The sequence below is a fragment of the Ostrinia furnacalis genome, unplaced genomic scaffold (assembly GCF_004193835.3).
Source record: "Ostrinia furnacalis isolate ACB-3 unplaced genomic scaffold, ASM419383v2 OfSCF3317, whole genome shotgun sequence".
Lineage (NCBI taxonomy): Eukaryota > Metazoa > Arthropoda > Insecta > Lepidoptera > Crambidae > Ostrinia > Ostrinia furnacalis.
The window spans coordinates 48,137-67,314 of record NW_021133556.1 but is presented as its reverse complement, the minus strand read 5'-3'; the positions used below and the strand labels follow the sequence as shown (position 1 = coordinate 67,314).

General features: G+C 39.5%; 2 protein-coding genes across 4 annotated transcripts; one reads left to right on the top strand and one right to left on the bottom strand.

The window, feature by feature from the left end:
* The first annotated feature begins 10 nt into the window (after positions 1–10).
* LOC114357655 (uncharacterized) lies at positions 11–9,097 on the top strand. Of its 3 annotated transcripts, none has more exons than XR_003656317.1 (5): positions 11–257; positions 1,117–1,285; positions 2,015–2,146; positions 3,020–3,304; positions 9,056–9,097. XR_003656317.1 is itself a non-coding variant. In XM_028311379.1 (4 exons), the coding sequence occupies exons 1-4, from the start codon at positions 152–154 to the stop codon at positions 3,234–3,236; spliced, it is 624 nt and encodes a 207-aa protein (XP_028167180.1). In that variant the 5' UTR covers positions 11–151; the 3' UTR covers positions 3,237–3,542. The 3 variants fall into 3 exon arrangements, 1 of the variants encoding a protein (XP_028167180.1); XR_003656318.1 differs by lacking the exon at positions 9,056–9,097 and adding an exon at positions 4,147–4,149 and having other exon boundaries at positions 3,020–3,307; XM_028311379.1 differs by lacking the exon at positions 9,056–9,097 and having other exon boundaries at positions 3,020–3,542.
* Positions 6,778–17,848, bottom strand: LOC114357653 (zinc finger protein 382). Its single transcript, XM_028311377.1, has 14 exons — positions 17,664–17,848; positions 17,366–17,485; positions 16,828–17,073; positions 15,265–15,432; positions 14,090–14,218; positions 13,290–13,378; positions 12,519–12,641; positions 11,310–11,423; positions 9,609–9,753; positions 9,274–9,332; positions 8,554–8,635; positions 7,883–8,005; positions 7,447–7,515; positions 6,778–6,983 (listed from the first exon to the last, which is right to left on the bottom strand). The coding sequence occupies exons 1-14, from the start codon at positions 17,787–17,789 to the stop codon at positions 6,927–6,929; spliced, it is 1,650 nt and encodes a 549-aa protein (XP_028167178.1). The 5' UTR covers positions 17,790–17,848; the 3' UTR covers positions 6,778–6,926.
* Positions 17,849–19,178: the final 1,330 nt, after the last annotated feature.

The following is a 19,178-nucleotide window of genomic DNA, read 5'->3' as shown; positions in this document are numbered from 1 at the left end:
ACCACGCGCATAAAAACCGGTAAACAGACATAATCTGTGGCAGTTTTTTTTAATTCGTTGTTATGACATTTGTTATCAGCTGATGAGCATCTGCGAAAATTCTGAAACTTTTGTTATTTTTCTTGTTATTTTCTGCTAGATTTCAAAAACAATGTCGCAACAATTAGAAATATTAACTGAGAACCTGTCTCAATGGACTTCAGTGAGTTTCGTCACACCGGAAATCCAGAAAAAGGAGATCAAACCATTTGTTGCTCGTGAGTTACCTTTCTCCTTAATAACTAACACGTCTTTATTTAGAAAAAGCCTTAGGACAAAGCACAGTATTATTTAAGCTTTTGAAAAGCTGTAACAATATTACAAAACATGTTCCGAAAAGTGTGACATAATTAGGTGATCAAACGAACTTACTAAGTGAAGTTCGATTTTACGCCAATGTTTACCATGAAGAGCCCTTAGGTTAGGAAGAGCCACAAAACGTCCATGTAATATCCAACCAAACCTACGTAAACTGTTAGTTATAGAAAAAAAACTTCTGTAACTTCGGCTTTACCTAATTTATGCATTTCTAGAAAAAAAAGAATTAAAAATAAAAACCGCCCGACACCTCCGCTTCGCGGAAACTGGGCCTAAGTAAGTATTTACTTTATCGCAAACACTAAACGTTAAAGTGGTTCACAGCCTACTATAGTAGGTACATCTTTATTTTTGAGAAAGTAGAGTTAACTAAGTATTTCTACTAGCTTTCGGACCGCGGCCCCCTCATAAAATGTTGTTTGTCACAAAAATACTTTATAAAAACTATCCTATGTCTTTTTTCGGGGCTCAAACTATCTCCGATTTTCATCAAAATCGGTTCAGTGGTTTAAGGTTCGACCAAACCAACACGATCACACGCGATCAGCCGGCGTGCAGCGATGGCGATCTAAGTGATGGCATTTAAGTCTGGTGTCGCGTGTGATCGCATTGGTTTGGCCGAATCTTTAGGCGTGAAAGCGACACAGACAGACAGACGGAATTACTTTCGCATTTATAATATTAGTAGGGATTTTTAAGTTTTATTTCTACAGGTCTATAGTAAGGAAATATGCCCATTATGATTAATCTTCCTTCCAGTGGCGATCAAAGAGCTGGAAGGCAACCCAGACAGTCGGTTGAAGTCCCTGATGAGTACGGACAAGTTCTCAGCTGTGCGCGCGGTGGTGCGACACTTCGCCAGGTGCAGATCGGCCAGCAAGGAGGCTTGGAGTCAGGAGGATGTTGTTACGTTCTTAGAGGGACTTAGGTAAGAATTTACACACTGTAGTAGCTAAGGGGGCGTCCATTAATTACGTGAGACGTTTAGCGGGGGGAGGGGGGTCTAGAAAAACCTCACTAAATCTCACGTAGAGGAGAGGGGGGGTCTTGACAAATATCACGTATTTTTTTTCAGCAAGAAAAAGTGTCAAATTGCGAGATAACTAAAAAATAAACATACTACCTATGTATTTTAAGATGATAATAATAAATTATTGAATTTTTTATTCTAAAGCGTCTGAACATTAAATAAATTAGAAGAAACAGTTTTTTTTTTCAATATTAAATCCTAATAGAGTTACAAGATTACAAATATGTATTTTAAGAAATCTCACGTGAGATTGTAGGGAGGGGGAGGGGTCTAGAAAAATCTCACCAAATCTCATCAAGGGGGTGGGGGGGTTGAAAAATTGCCAAAATTATCTCACGTAATTAATAGACGCCCCCTAATACAGTTTCGGCCAACCAACATGTGCAGCTCGCGTCGGCGATGGCGATGGCGTTCACTGTGCGTCCGTAGATCGCTGCGACCAATGAGAGGACGCATTGATGTGAACTCATCGCTACAAATTCATACACGGCATCTGTGCATGCAGGCAAGCGTTGGTTTGGTCGAACCTCAAGCACAGATTGGTATACTTGCATACCAGTTCCTTGCCCTGCAAAATCTTACCTTAAGTTCAATGTAAGTTCACACAGGTTTTTTGTTATTTTCCAGATTTTCCCCAGAATGTGTGTCAGAGCTGGCTTCTTTGGTGTGCGTAGACAAGATATATGAGAATATCCCCACGCACTTGAGGGTGAAGCCGGGGTTAGCAGGACTGCAGTGGAAGATTGATATGTCTCTAAGGTATGTATCTAAAGTCCGGTCGCCCAGCAGATAGAATTTCGTACAATGACCCCAAGCTCACTGTGCGACGGGCGGCCGTAGTGAGTGTGCGAGCGCGACAGCAATAATATTACGCGCGAGCGATAAGGATAGGTGCTGCTTGGGGTCATTGTACGAAATTCTATCTGCTCGGCGACCGGACATATACAGGCATTTTCTCTTTAGTGGTCTATTATGCTTTATGCCTGCGACATGCTTCATGTTAAAAATTAACAAACGCGCGGAGTGTCGATAGTCTTTGAGATTTTTTATAAATAATCTTATTTTCTTGGACATTTCTAAGTTAAACCATCTTCAATAACAATTTGCAGCGAAATATTGATGATTAACAAGTTTAACAACATGTAATTAATTAGCAAAGCGTTTTTAATCCTTTCGTTACACAAATTAGCCCATTTGTTGCAAATTATAATGAGTGGTATGATTCATATCAAAGTTTGAGTAATAAAATACCATCCATTAAGTAATTGATTCAGAGAAGTTGTTAATAGTTTTATTGTAATGTTAAGTGGGCTCTTATCTACAAAGGTATTAGTAGTGTTAAAATTATTATTAATGCTTAAAAAGCAATTAATTGGTGATCGTTATAAAAAAAATAAGTTGGCCTTTTTAAAGCCCTTTTAACGTTCCAAATATTTCTGCTTCTCGTGTGCACGACGCATAGCTATTTCCATACAAAGTTTAAATGCTTTAAAATGTTTGTTTCCAATCCAATTTCAATACTTATTTTACAGTAAGTCTAGGATTTAAGTACAGCCAAAATAAGAGAAAGAAAAAAGTAATTCATAACTTTTAAAACCAATGCATTATTTACTGAATAATTTTCTTTTTCAGCCAATCTACAATCCATTCAGAGAGCGCCAACCCCCAGCGTTGCAAAGAGATTCTACATCGTCACACTCACATAATATTAATTCTTACTCTCACAGACGGACAGAACCATGTTTATAGACTGTCGTTAGCTAAATTCCATGAGTTGAGATACGCTGTAGCTAGCGCGTTGAAAGGCATGATTGTGTTGGAGAAAAGGAAATGTATGAGGAGAGACTGATACAGGTTTTCTTGCGGGTAGTCCAATAGTTTGACTACCGATAACTTCAGAACGTGACTACAGTACCTCTAGTACGAAAAATTCTGAAGTAAACTTCTTTATTAGATTTAGAGCGCTTGCACATTAGGGTAGTAGCGCGACAGCAGCGCGGCAGTGGCGTTTTTATAATGTGAAGGCATGCATGTGCATGTCACATAGTATGAAATTATAACCGCCTCAGTGGTCTAGTGGTGAGACCACCTGCTTCAGACGCAGAGGTCCCGAGTTCGATTCCCAGTGGGGGCAGATTTTTCTGTTCGGTTTGGTTGGTGGCTTGTTCTAAGTCCGCCTGGCTAGCTACCACCATCTTACCTAAGTCTGTCGCCGTAACAACAATGTTGTGTTCCGGCAGTTAGAGGTAAGATAGCCAGTTCCTCCGAGGTTGAGGATTCCGGGTGAAGCTCGCTTCCACCTTCAGCCTGATCGTCACTTACCATCAGGTGAGATACAGGCGAAGAGCTTCCTCGTTGTGGATAAAAAAAATTTCGGCAGCGTTTGTCGCGCTGCTAAATCGCCTAAATGTGAAAGCGCTTTAAAATGTTTAATTTAATTCTAATTGTGTAATTTTTATATGTTTTAACTGGATTACTAATGTTTGGCCAAAAAACGTTTCCCAAATTATCACATCGCAAACAACGTTTCGCAAATTTTCATTTGGCAAATTCTCATTTGGCAAAACAACTTATTGCAAACTTTTAATTCGCAAATGTCGTTTTTGGCATATTATTGTTTAGCAAATTATTGTTTGGCAAAGTATGTTTTGCCAAATGTTTCATTTGGCAAAAATATTTCACGATAAACTATTTACAAAACAATTTGATTGGTGCATAGAATGGAATACAAATTAGCTTGTGGTTATTATTTTGTTTAGTGGGTAGTTAATATATATTTTTTTCTAAATAAATTTTCATATTTCATTCTTTTTATCGAAATTTCCAAATGATTCATTAACAATAGAGATGATTCTAGCGCTCGGCGGCCGCTGCCGCGGCACGCTTCGCTCGCCTTCGCGCATTAAGGGTCACTGTTCTAACCTAACCTAACCTACTATTTTCTACAATACCTACTTTTTGCAACCATACTATTTTCTGCAATCTCTCTGTTTTACATAAAATTATTGTGAAAACCATGACCATGTGCCTTATGCTTTGATTTGTGGGTAACGGTGGGTACTCGTAAGTATGTGAAGTGTCAATTTGACCAAGCAAATTATTTGGGATATAATATTTGGCAAAATAAAACATTTGCTATATAAACATTTGCCAAGTAAAATTTGGCCAAATGTTAATTTGACCAAATGAATTAGTTGCGAAAAGTACAGTTGCTAAAAGTTTATTTGGGAAATGAAACTTTGGCGATAAGTTGTTTGCGAAGTGAAATTTGGCGAAAAGTAATTTGGCCAAACGGAAGGATACCGTTTTAACTATTTATCTCATGTTAACTACTGTACTTGTTTACATTCCATGGTTTTCTTTTGTTATTTTTAGCAATATTTAATGTAATAGCTAGCAATACAGCTATGTTATGGCGCGGGCGTGGTAATTACGCCATGCCGTGGCAAATTTTGGTGTCTTCTTTTCCAACTTTGAGATAGATACATAGTAAAGTATAAAAAGATTATGTAAATAAACTTAGTTGATTAATTATACAGTATAACAAATTAATATAAAATATATTTTCGGTGCTAGGGTAACCCTTTCTTAGAATAAGGCATGTCTCACCACTTTCTGATAAAGTCTCTGATAGATAGGCTATCTGCCAGATAAACTAAAAATTTGTTTTCACGTCTCAAATAGTTTTATGGCGGTTAAATTAACTGATTATTGTATCCTTTATTTGATAGATAGTGATATGACAGATAACTATCTGAAACTTTATCAGGGACTAGTGAAATTGAACCTTAAGATGATTTCAAGTGCTTTATTTATTAATGTAAGTAAAATAAAAAAGTCCAATATTTTTTGTGGTAATACAAATGACTATATTCTCACTTTGGCCCCAAGGTTAACTGGAGGAGAATGCCGAATGGCGTTAAGTTGTTTATATGTATAATAGTTTTAAACCATAAGCTTATATTTAGCTTAGTTAGAGGGGTTAACGGGAATATTACAGGTTTAGTGCTTAATTGTGTCAGAGCCTGAGGTATGAGGTCGACACGGGAGAGTGTTTTGTGACGTCACACGTCAGCGGGACTTCAGTGCCCCGATTGCGCTAGTTTTCAACCGACTTCAAAAAAAGGAGGAGGTTCTCAATTCGACCCGTATGTTTTTTTTTTCTATGTTTGTTACGCGATAACTCCGTCAATTATGAACCGATTTGAACAAATCTTTTTTCGGCGTATAGGTAATACCTCAAGGGTGGTCCCATTTAAATTTAATAATAAAAAAACAACCCCCAAGGGTTGAAAATTGGGGATGAACTTTTTTATACGCAATATCTCCGCCGATTATAAACCAATTTGAACGATATTTTTTTTTAATTTTTAGTTTTTTTTTGTGTTCACGCATTTGAAGTCGGTTCAATTAAGACAACACAATAACAAAACTTTATACGTAGCGTCTATTTTGTTTATGATATAGTCCGCTTCAATTAGTTCGTACAGGGATGTTATGGACATCCGTAACCGTAACCGATTCAAAAGTTTCGGATGTAGGTAGTTTAAATTTGTTTTTTGTGTAGCATACTTATTAGCGTCTCCAATTCATTGGCGCTTCTACTCCAGTTGCGCTGCGTTTTTCATTCCATCTGAGGTGCAAATTCTGTTACGCGGTAAAGTTCACGCGCAAACAAAGATGAAACAACAGATTTAATCACTTTCCAATAAAAGTCCGAACACTTTATTTTTTCACTAAAACAGCAAATGCTCGTGAAGGCGTTTGACTTGAATTTGAGATAAAGTAGCTTTCTTTCAGCTTTTACACAAAAAAGCAGTTGCGTTTTGTTTTCGTTTGCACTAGCTGTCAAAGTGACAAAGCGATACGAATTTGTGATTTTCGTTCGTCGTCTAGTCGCGTATTTAGCGCAATCGGGGTCCTGATGTGCTTCAGACTTGTATGCTCAGTCACGTCATCATAATATGTCACCCTCCCGTGCCGCTACCATACCTCAAACACTGATCCAGTTATGCTCTAAAGCCCGGTCCGTGAGCACGTAGAATTTTGTCCAATGACCCCAAGCTATCCATCCTTATCGCTCGCGCGTAATTATATTGCTGTCGCGACTGTGCGACGGGCGCCCGCAGTGAGTGTGCGAGCGCGACAGCAACATAATTAAGCGCGATCGATTGGGATGGGTAGCTTGGGGTCATTGGACAAAATTCTACGTGCTCGCAGACCAGACTATAGACCTCTAAACATCTGAATGGTGATCAGTATGAATTCTAAATTAAATAATATAGTAATAAAATTTAAGTATATCAATTGTAAATATGGTGCATCGTTCGCATTTACTTGTTAGAGTTTATTTTTATTAATAAAAATCTGAAATTATTTATCTTTTTTTATTTCACATCACAATGTTTATCACAAAATACAATAAAAAGCAAACGGCGTAATACTGTTTCTCAAAGCCAGATACAAAAAATCTCCAAAGTTCTAAATCTTCATTGTTTTGAACCTTGAGTCCATAGCAATAAGGTTTAATATATTACAGTTAACTTTCTAAAAGCGCTGGTTGTGGTTCTTCTATCAGCATTGAGTCTTCAAGTTTCTGCAAAAAATGAGAAATCTTTAAAAATGTAAGTAAAAAAATATTTTCTATTGTTTTTTATTAACAAAAAAAACTAAGTATCATACTCATAAAACGATACACGTGGAAATTGTTTTACTAAAAATAAAAACTAAATAAGTTGTTTCGTTCGTTCGTTTCAGCCGAAAGACGTCCACTGCTGGACAAATGCCTCCCCCAAGGATTTCCACAAATCAGTTGTTTATAATATGAAAATAGACTCATCATCATTATTTCAGCCACAGGACGTCCACTGCTGAACATAGGCCTCCCCCAATGACTTCCACATCGCCCGGTTGGTAGCGGCCTGCATCCAGCGCCTTCCTATTTTTATGAGGTCGTCGGTCCATCTTATTGGTGGACGTTACGCTCTATTAAGTAAATTGAAATCTTTTATTGTAAAAAACATTTGTATTGAATTTTCGTTACATTTTTGCTGGTTTACCTTGTCTTTGTCTTCATAAGAGTCGCACGCGCCGTGTGTCCTCATATGCGCTGCTAATATACTCTTGCGCTGAAGGAAGGAAAAATTAACCATTAGTCCATGTTATTAAATTAGAATTTAGAATAGTTTCACTAAGCTCATTCAGGAGGGCATTAATATCACTACTGGGTTATTAGTTCCGACGTTTCCGAATCGTTGAGTATAGCAGATTATTTTTATTAAAAACTAGCTGACCCGGCGAGCTCTGTTCCGCCTTAAAGGCAGTAAATAAGCAAATTTTGACCGTTTAGACCTACCCTGGACTACAACAAACATTTTAAAACCAAAATCAGCTCAATCGGCCCAGCCGTTCTCGAGTTTTAATCAGACTAACGAACAGCAATTCATTTTTATTTGTATAGATAGATAGATAGACAGATTAATGAAGAATACTTACGCTGAAACTCTTGTCGCAGATACCGCAGTGTATATTGTCTATGGAATGCTTGTCTCTGGTGTGCGCTCTTAGTGCGTCCCTGCTGCTGTAGAGACGCCTGCAAACTAGGCAGGAGTGTTGTTTCTGTTGAAAAAATAATTTATTTTGGACGCAGTTATGGTTTATAAGGAGTAACTACCAGTTGGCGCCACCGTTGAGTTAAAGAAGCTGACTTGCAAGTGGCGCCAACTGGTGAGTCCTGTGAAATATTATTATAACCTAGCTTATATTTCATTTCCTACCATTATTAGTTTATTCACTATGATAAGTTGCGCAATACCAAAATTAACACGTTAAGTGGCGCCAACTGCTTACAGCTACCTACCTACTGCAAACGAGCAGTAGACTCATCTATCAGAATTGATAGCGTTGCAGTAATTGAGACAGCCGATCTTATCCAGATCGTCGGTACACCGAGTGGGAGGCTTGCAAAATCGTATTATATTCTAAAGCCTGGTCCGTGAGCACGTAGAATTTTGTCCAATGACCCCAAGCTACCCATCCTTATCGCTCGCGCGTAATTATATTGCTGTCGCGACTGTGCGACGCGCGCCCGCAGTGAGTGTGCTCACGGACCAGGCTTTATGCCGGTTCGGTACAAAATAATGGAGAAAATATTTTTTTATTCCTACCAGTTGTCCATGGGCCATGGTCACGTGGGTAGATAGCGTGGACGGTGAAACGAAGCGTTCGGGGCATTGACCGCATTCGTACCTGAAAATAAACCATCATCCCATCATCATCATCATTTCAGCCACTGGACGTCCACTGCTGAACATAGCCCTCCCCCAATGATTCCCAGATTGGTCGGTTGAGATAAGAGCGCCCTTTATCTAACGTCTTTCTGCTACCTTTATGAGGTCATCTGTCCATCTTAAAATAAATGAATCATCATCATCAACAGTCCACTGCTGGAATATGTCCTTTACAATCCGCTTTAGTGGAGGGGAAAATAAATAGTCATTATCAATACAAAACTTGGAACAAACTTGCCCTTCACTGGTTGGGTTTTATTGGTCAAGCTGTAGCCCCTAGATTACATAGAGTTATAGAGAGAAATGTCCCGTATGGATAATATCCACTGCGTTATTATAGAGATCTTAAAATTTAATATAAAAAAATATTTACACATTACTATAGTCTGGTCGCCGAGCACGTAGAATTTCGTCCAATGACACCAAGCTTCCCATCCTTATCGCTCGCGCGGAATTATATTGCAGTCGCGACTGTGCGACGGGCGCCCGCAGTGAGTGTGCGAGCGCGACAGCAATATAATCACGCTTAATGTGGTCATTGGACAAAATTCTACGTGCTCGGAGACCGGGCTTTAGATGGAGCGCTAAATAACTTACTGGTACGAAGAAGCGTCTCTGTGTCGCTTAGCTTTCTTGAAATGTAGCCTGAGATTCTCCTGTGAAAAGATAAATATACAAATATTTTTCATATTAGATAAATATTGGCTCACCGTACGGATGACAGAAAATCTGCACATCTGAACACTCTCTAGTTGGCGCCATTGGCGAATGAATGGCGCCAACTGGTGATTGCAAATGCAATTATCACTCACTAGTTTCTTTTCTTATTCTTAAAATAAATAAAGTTGGCGCTACTGTCTTTGCCATAAGCAAATGATAGGACCTTACTCGCCAGTGGCGCCAACTATTAACCGCAATGTTTAGTGTCTTACCCTGGATTTGAACTCCACGTCGCATTCGACGCAGTAATAATCCTTCCTAACGTGAACCGCTTGCACGTGGCGGTGCAAGAGAGACGGGTATATGAACACGCGCCCGCACTCTTCACACTGCAAGCGCTTGGATTTGTCGTGGCGCCTGCGATAAAAACAATTTATTTGTTTATTATCAAGGGACATGGACATAATTTTATACTTATCTAAAGCTTGCTCCGTGAGCACGTAGAATCCCGTCCAATGACCCCAAGCTACCCATCCTTATCGCTCGCACGTAATTATATTGCTGTCGCGACTGTGGGTAGCTTGGGGTCATTGGACGGGATTCTACGTGCTCACGGACCAGGCTTTAAATATTATCTATCTAAATAGAGAAACTGACTGACTGACTGACTGACATATCAACGCCTAAACGGCTGAACGTAGGCACTTGAAATTTGGAAGGGACGTAGCTTATGCACCGTTGAGGTGCACTAAGAAAGGAATTCCCGAAATTCCCACGGGAAAGGGAAAATCCTTTTGTATGAAAAATTTAAACCGCTTAAGTTAGACGCTTGAAATTTGGCATGCAGGTACCTTAGTAAACTTAAAGCTTACTTACAACAGGATATTGCAAAATTCCCACGGGAACGGGAGTTAGCGGGAAAAAATATTTGTATGAAAAAATCTAAAACGGTGGTAAGGTAAAACGGGATCCACGCGTACGAAGTCGCGGGCGGCCGCTAGCATCTAACTAATAGAAAGACACGGGTCATGAATGAGTTATATGATGAACTCACGGCTTGAACGTGTAGTTGTTAAAATGGAACGCAAAGGTTATTGATCATAGTACGTTACTTTGTATTTACCAGTTGGCGCCTTTGGCGAGTTACATTGCCTCACTCGTCAATGGCGCCAAATAATGATGTAATAAAATGCGACAAAAGGACCGACTGTGAAAAAAGAAAAATTAAAAAGAATCTTAGATCTCAACATGCTTATAACATTTGTATTTTGAAATCATCAAGTTATATTTATAGCAAGAGTACCTTGATTACAGGAACTCGAGTGTTTAACCATTTGCCTAACTGTATAAAAGCACTAGAAAACCCGCAATTTAAACAGAAATTGAAAGAATGGTTGTTGCAGAAATGTTTTTATAACCTAGATAAATATTTTAATAACTTTTGACATAATATTATTTATTGACATTTGTTTTTTAATCTAATCTAATCTCGTCTAATTTAATAACATATTGTACATCCGAAATGGATAACTGTTGAAGCCACTAAATTATTGTTACCACCTTTTGTACACAGTTTTGACAGTAAAATTATGATTATGATTATGACAGTTCTACCTTATTTGTGTTGTCTTAGCCACAAATGGGCGCCAACTGGTGCTTAGTGCGTTAGGATACGAGGTTAGTTTTTTAGGTGTTCATCTTGACGGATGGATCGAACGTAGTGTTAAACCGCTAAATAATAATTTTCTATAGTCTGGTCTGCGAGCACGTAGAATTTTGTCCAATGATCCCAAGCTACCCATCCTTATCGCTCGCGTGTAATTATGTTGCTGTCGCGTTCGCACACTCACTGCGGGCGCCCGTCGCACAGTCGCGACAGCAATATAATTACGCGCGAGCGATAAGGATGGGTAGCTTGGGGTCATTGGACGAAATACTACGTGCTCACAGACCGGGCTTTAGTTTTTACTCACATGGTGTGAACCCGCAGCGTCTCCAGACTCTTGAATAATTTACCGCACTGGTGGCACGCGTGTCTCTCGCCTTCCCGGTGCGACTTGACGTGACGTTGCATGGACGTTCTTTTGCTGTTGACAGACATACATTTTTTTATATTATTTTATTTAAAAAAAAGGCACTAAATGTATGACAGATTGTACAGCGCCCCTAGCGGCTACTTTTAAGAACTAAAATCTTCACAGATTTTTGTGACGCACGCGCTAACTAGCTCGTAAAAGCACAGTGATGATGATGATATTCTCCAGTTGGTGCCACTAACGAGTAATGACTTGTCACTCACCACTTGGCGTCACTAAAGAGTGATGTCACTTGGCGCCTGAGTGATGTCTCATGGCGCCCGAGTGATGTCACTTGGCGCCACTAACGAGTGGTGTCACTTGCCGCCACTAACGAGTGGTGTCATTTGGCGCCACTAACGAGTGAAGTCACTTGGTGCCACTAACAAGTGAAGTCACTTGGCACCACTAACAAGTGAAGTCACTTGGCACCACTAACGAGTGATGTCACTTGGTGCCACTGTAGTCACTTGGCGCCACTATAGAGTTATGTCACTTGGCGCCACTATAGAGTGATGTCACTTGGCGCCACTATAGTCACTTGGCACTACTAAGGAGCGAAGAGCAAGCAGCCGCACAGCTCGCGCGATGATGATGATGATGACGATGACGACGACGACGACGATGATGATGATGACGATGATGATAATGATGATGATGATAATGATGATGACGATGATGATAATGATGATGACGATGATGATAATGATGATGACGATGATGATAATGACGATGACGACGATGACGATGACGATGACGACGACGATTATGATGACGATGGATGACGATGATGACAATGATGATGACGATGATGTTGATGACGACGATGATGACGACGACGACGACGATAATGACGACGACGACGACGATGATGATGCTGATGTTGATGATGACGACGACGACAATGATGACGATGATGATGCTGACGACGATGATGATGACGACGACGACGACGACGATGACGATGACGACGACGATGATGATGACGATGATGATGACGATGATGTTGATGACGACGATGATGACGATGATAATAATGATGATGATGATAATGATGATGACGATGATGACGATGATGATGATGATGATGATGATGATGACACTCACGCGGTAGTGAACCCGCAATGCCGGCAGGTGTAGTCGGGCGCGCCGCGAGTGTGTGTGGTGTTGTGGTGCTCCAATAAGTGTTGCCGCGATTGTCGCACGCAGCCGCATAGCTTGCATTTATATCTGCACACAGACATAAATACTAAAGTCCGGTCTTCGAACACGTAGAATTATGTTGCTGTCACGCTCGCACACTCACTGCGGGCGCCCGTCGCACAGTCGCGACAGCAATATAATTACGCGCGAGCGATAAGGATGGGTAGCTTGGGGGCATTGGACAAAATTCTACGTGCTCGCAGACCAGACTATAGAGAGGTGGGAATAGTCCCGTTTTTAAATATTTGTATTATTTAAGAAATTACTAATGTTATTTTCCCTTCATATTCGTATTCATATGTTCATCTATCGAAAAATAACAAGAAGTAGGTAAAAACTTGATGCAATAGGGTCTGACACAGAATGTGCACTTCGCAAAATGTGCACTTTTTCATACTAATATTGTACAAACAAACTCTTCAGCCTTAAAATTAGTGTAGCTTGAGGGTGTTTTTAGACGTTTGATAGTTAAAGTGATTGCCATCAATAATTCAATATGAAGCTCAGAACTCAATTAAATTTTACGTAGATTAATTTAAGGCCAGATATTTCCCTTTCCATTTCAAAGAACTGTACTCTCCGTTGTGAGAAAGAGATCGCTCCATAACGTATAAGATCATGTTAGTAAGTACATGTTTAATTGTTAAGAGTTGACTCATAACTGCATGAACTTACCTAGTGGTATGGGATTTCATATGTCCCCTGAGTGACACCACGCTGGGACAATACTGTGTACAAATGTCGCATTGGAGAGAGCCATTCTCCTAAAAAAAAAGGTAATATTATAGGTGTGTAGATCGTTTGAAAAAATTGCACAAATTACTAATATGTAGTTCCGTTAGCCCCTTGTAATAAGCTAAATTTACTTCACGGGACTATTCCCACCGCTGCAACTCCTGTGTAGCCAGGATCTACAGCTTGACCGCCAATAACCCAACCAGTGAAGGTCAAGTTTGTCCCGGGGGAAAGTTAAACTGTCATTGGACCCGCATCGAAATTAATCAGAAGAACATAGGAGGAGTTCGAAAGCTAAATATTAGCAAGCAAATAGAACGCACAGCTCGGTCATTGGTTCGTGTGTCAACCTGTGCGTCCGCGCGCACTGTGAGACCTCATAGTAATGTTTGTGAATACGGGCATAAGCTACTGAACGTCTCAAAAACACTCTCCCGTGCCGCTTCCATAGTGTATTCCTGGTAATAACTGGGTTTAGCGCTAGATCTATACAGGGTGTTAGGTAAATGGGTATATGAGCCGACACTAGTCCATGTTAACATAGGTAGAAATTTGATATCATGTTTTTTTTTTTAATTTTCATTCAAAATAATTTTTTTTAAATCAGATTTGTATGAAAATTAAAATAATTAAAATGAAGATATCAATTTTCTGACCTCACCATACCATTTATATGACCATGTTAACATGGGCTAGTGTGGGCTCATATACCCATTTACCTAACACCCTGTATAACTCACCATAGAATGTTTCTCCATGTGCGTTTGCAGCACGTCTTCGAAATTGAATCCTTTGACGCATTTTTCGCACTTGAAAAGCGTTCGCTTGTATCCCTCGCTCTGAGAACGCTCGTGCATTTCTTGCAACACCTGCGAAAATAAAAATAAATAATCTCACCATTTGGCGCCACTAACGAGTAGGGTCTTGTGGCTCGCCAGTGGCGCCAACTGGTGAAGGCACGCGGGTAAGAGACTAACGCATTTGCACTCACCAGTTGGCGCCACTAACGAGTAGGGTCTTGTGGCTCGCCAGTGGCGCCAACTGGTGAAGGAACGCGGGTAAGAGACTAACGCATTTGCACTCACCAGTTGGCGCCACTAACGAGTAGTCTTCTCGCCAGGGGCGCCAACTCGTGACCGCAAATTTTTGGTAGAATTGGTATTAACAAAAACCAGACCACGATTTTTTTTTCACGAGGTACAAATTACCAAAGTGACCCTTTAAGCCATCTATGTCGTACCATATACTGGCCCCTGGAAAACTCAAACGACGAGCTATTGAACGCGCTACGAAATTCCGATCGACCAGCAGATCAAGCGCCGCAAGTGGAACTGGATCGGTTACACTCCGAAGGGACCCCGATCACATCCCTAAGCAGGCTCTGGATTGGAACCCCAATGAAAAAGGCAAACTTAGCGGCGCACTGGCAAAGAAAGAATCGGTAAGACTTGGAGCGAGACCAAACGCGAAGCTCAAGACCGAACGCGATGGAGGACTGTTGTGGACGCCCTCTGCCCCATCTAGGGACATAGGAACATAAGTAAGTTATCAGGCATCAAACCCTTCCTCCAAATGCAATCTTTAAATGAGGGCTATCGTTTTAGCGCTCACCAGTTAGCGCCACTGTAGAGTAAGGTCCTGTCACTTGCTAGTCGCGAAGACAGTGGCACCAACTTGTGAGCGCTAAAGTGGTAGGAGGACTATCGCATTTGCACTCATCAAGATGGCGCCACTGTAGAGTAAGGTCCTGTCACTTGCTAGTAGCGAAGACAGTGGCACCAACTTGTGAGCGCTAAAGTGGTAGGAGGACTATCGCATTTGCACTCATCAAGATGGCGCCACTGTAGAGTAAGGTCCTGTCAATCGCCAGGGGTGCCAACTGTTAAGTATAAAAACGATAGCCCTCATTAATTACCTGTTCTTTCGTAAGCTTGATGACCACATACTCCTCAGTTTCCTGCACCATTCTTGGGCTGAATCCTTCACGCAACTCTTTCTTTGGCTTCTTCTTGCATTTCACTTGTTCCTTGCTTTGAGGCGCGGAGTCTTCGGATTTTATAAATGAAGGTCCGTTGCCTTCAACCTGTGAAGTGTGATTAAAGAACTGTGTGAATTTTATAAATAAATGATGGAGAATTAATGAAGAAAGAAAACGTTTGGAGAAATTCGAGTTCTTGAGATGAGGTCCACGGTAAATCAATTTTTTTCAGTGACTATACTATTTAGTTACAAAACTTTCAAACTACATTTTTTTTTGTTTTATCCACAACAAGGAAGCCTGTATCTCACCTGATGGTAAGTGACGATCAGGCCGAAGGTGGAAGCGAGCTTCACCCGGAATCCTCAACCACGGAGGAACTGGCTATCTTACCTTTAACTGCCGGAACACAATAATGCTGTTAACATTGTTGTTATGGCGACAGACTTAGGTAAGATGGTGGTAGCTAGCCAGGCGGACTTAGAACAAGCCCTACCACCAACCAAACCGAACAGAAAAATCTGCCCCCACTGGGAATCGAACCCGGGACCTCTGCGTCTGAAGCAGGTGGTCTTACCACTAGACCACAGAGGCGGTTACATGACGTAGATAATCAAAAAGTAATTTCTACAACTTTGGGTAGGCCCTCCACTAGTGAACCGACGATCTGGTGTAGGTCGCAGGAAGTACTTGGATGTGGGCAGTGCAGGACCTCTATCTATGGGAGAATGTTGAGCATCTATTTACTTTTCAACCGACTTCAAAAAAGGAGGAGGTTCTCAATTCGACCCGTATGTTTTTTTTTTTCTATGTTTGTTACGCGATAACACCGCCAATTATGAACCGATTTGAACAAATCTTTTTTCGGCGTATAGGTAATACCTCAAGGGTGGTCCCATTTAAATTTAATAATAGTAAAAACAACCCCCAAGGGTGGAAAATTGGGCATGAACTTTTTTATACGCAATATCTCCGCCGATTATAAATCAATTTGAACGATTATTTTTTTGTTGAATAGGTATTATCAAAAGGGTGGATTCATGCGAATTTGAAGAAAATATTTCACCCCCAAGGGTGGAAAATTGGGGATGAACTTTTTTATACGCAATGTTTTTAATTTTTTGTTTTTTTTTGTGTTCACGCATTTGAAGTCGGTTTTATTTTTTTTAAAGTTAATTATTTTCTTTTAATGTTGTATTTTTTATTTTGTTTTTTCTCTTTTGTTTGTTTTTTGTGTATTGTCGCATCTCATGTTTGTTTCCAGCTCTCTCCAAAAATGGTCACCGCAGAATAACAGCGTCGTGTTCTGGGTTTTATTTACCACTCCAGAACATGACATATGCTGAGCGGTGGCCAATTTTGGTTCTAACTTGTACTTGTTTTTTGTTATCTGATTCTGTGTGTTACATTTTAAGTTGGAACCAAATAAATGTCTTTCTTTCTTTCTTTCAACCCTTTGTCCAGCAGTGGATGTCATTTGGCTGAAACGGAAGTACTTACGTCCACTGCTTTTTTCCTACTTTTCTTCTTCTTCCTAACTCCATTCTCCGCCTCATTGTCTTCTTTCTTTAACAGCACCAGCGGTATGTCTTCATCGTCAAAAATTGGCCCATCGTCAAACGTTACCATGTCCGGTGTAAAATCATACAACAATGCTACATTGCTCTGAAACTCGTTTATTACAGGTTGCGTTGTGACCAGATTGAACGCCAGGAACGGTGGAATGTGGTTGTGCGGTTTGGATTCCTGGAAATAAATTATTTGTTTTAATTTAAAGAATAATAAATAAGTTTTTAAGCCATACATAAGGCGAACTTAATGCTTTTTGGCATTCTCCTCCAGTTAACCTTAAGGACGAACTGTGGATGGAGTAGGCAGTAAAAAAATATTAATTTTAAAAACATATATCAATAAACAACATAAATAGATGACAGGAAAGATAGAACTCATGAAGATAGGATACTATCAAGGAAATGTACAACAAACAATCAACAATCAATGTGTTTCATAAGTTTTGCCCATATGTATTGTAACTCACCTTTAGAAAGTTATTCAAAACATTGTAAGATTCCTGGCACTGAATCAAGAACTTGCCGAGTTTCCTTAGCAAATGAGCACATAGAAGACAAACATACATAGTTAAATCTTCATTAGATACCTGAAAATTATTGTTTATATTGAAATTGATAAGAATAAGTTTTATGTTAATTATGTTTTACACAGAAAGAAAATCTAGTATATAGGTTATTAAAACATAGATATTAACTGTAAATATCAAAGGAACTTACACAAAGCTGGTAATTTTGCAAAAAAAACAAACAAATTAGAGAACTAACCTCTATAAATTTTAAATACACATTTTGTTCCTCAGTAGTCATGATCCGCACCTCGTCACCAACTTTAAGACACCCGCGGCAAGTTTTATCCAAATTGGAGGCATTATGGCAGCTATATTCAAACATTTTAATTATTTAAACAGAAAATTTTAATCAGAAATAATTTCATCAAGTTTGTAAACAAAAAAAACGTCAATAAGTTTTTTTTTTTTTAAATTAATCCACAGATGAAAAAAACAGCCACAAAACTAGGGATGTTTAATGATAAAAATAACAAGTACAAAATACTAGTTCCTTTTACCGGTTTTTATTTCTGTTGAGCTTAGAGAAGTTATTGTTAAGGAGATGTAGCTTACCTTACCCTCTACAACAAACTAGTGAATGGCCATGACCAAATGCGCAATAAATAAACAAGAGAAGTAATTAATTAATAAAACCCCTCTGTATACTCTTCTTCAATCTATTAGATTTATTTCGTTCATAATACTGCCCTTCAGCTGTTGAATAATTTCCTCCAAAACAACTCGTAAAAAAACATGTCTGTTGGTCTGCCATAAAACTTTATTTGTAGCAATGTATAGGATGCGCAACGACAGTTGAGTGAAGCTATCAACACAGAAAAGATATATTTCTGCGCTTTCTGCCTAGTCGGACTAACAACTTTCTTGCTTGCAGGCTTTTTAACAAGAAGAGCTTGGTGGCTATTCGTTAGAATGTGTAATCAAAGATTACTTATGGGTTAGTAGGTACTTAGTTATAGGTAATAAAAAGAAGTAATACTTAATTCATTTATTAATAAATCTTATATTATTAAATAACAAGATTAGTCATGTAAATAGTCAATTACCTACTTAACGAATCACACAAAAGAAATACATCAATAACCATCATGACATGATACATCCAGAAAAATAACTTTGTAGCTGTATAGAAGTCTACACACCAAACCTGCCGAGCCCTTAGATTAATAAAACCGAGCCCGTTGCCTAGAATTTTATTTCATGTCGACGATTTGTAAGGTCACGCAGCGAAAATTGAGGCGATCAACACAAGCAAAGATTTGTATACGTTAAACGTAACGTCGCGTCGTGCGTATTCCGACTGATTTGTGTACTAGACAAAGTGCAAATTAATTATAATCGCAAACCAGTCGAAAAGTGGTCGAAAAGCCCCTTTTTTGTATGGAGTTTTGACGGATTCGATTTTCGATTCGACCAAAAAGTGCGTTTTGTTTAGCGGGGCTGAATTCAAACATTACATCAGTGTGATTATATTCGCCTTAACTTTCGTTGAGCGACATAAAAATTCGTGTCGGCGACTTGTGGCTAGAGATGGGTTTCCACCCGGGTAAAAACCCCTTTTGTACCCTTTGCACCACCGGCCTGCACCACTGGTGGTGCAAAGGGTATTTTTTAATCCCTTTTGCACCACCAATAGTGCCGCCCTACCATTAACTGTAAAACGATTATCTATAATGATATAATATTAATATTATAAAGAGGAAAGATTTGATTG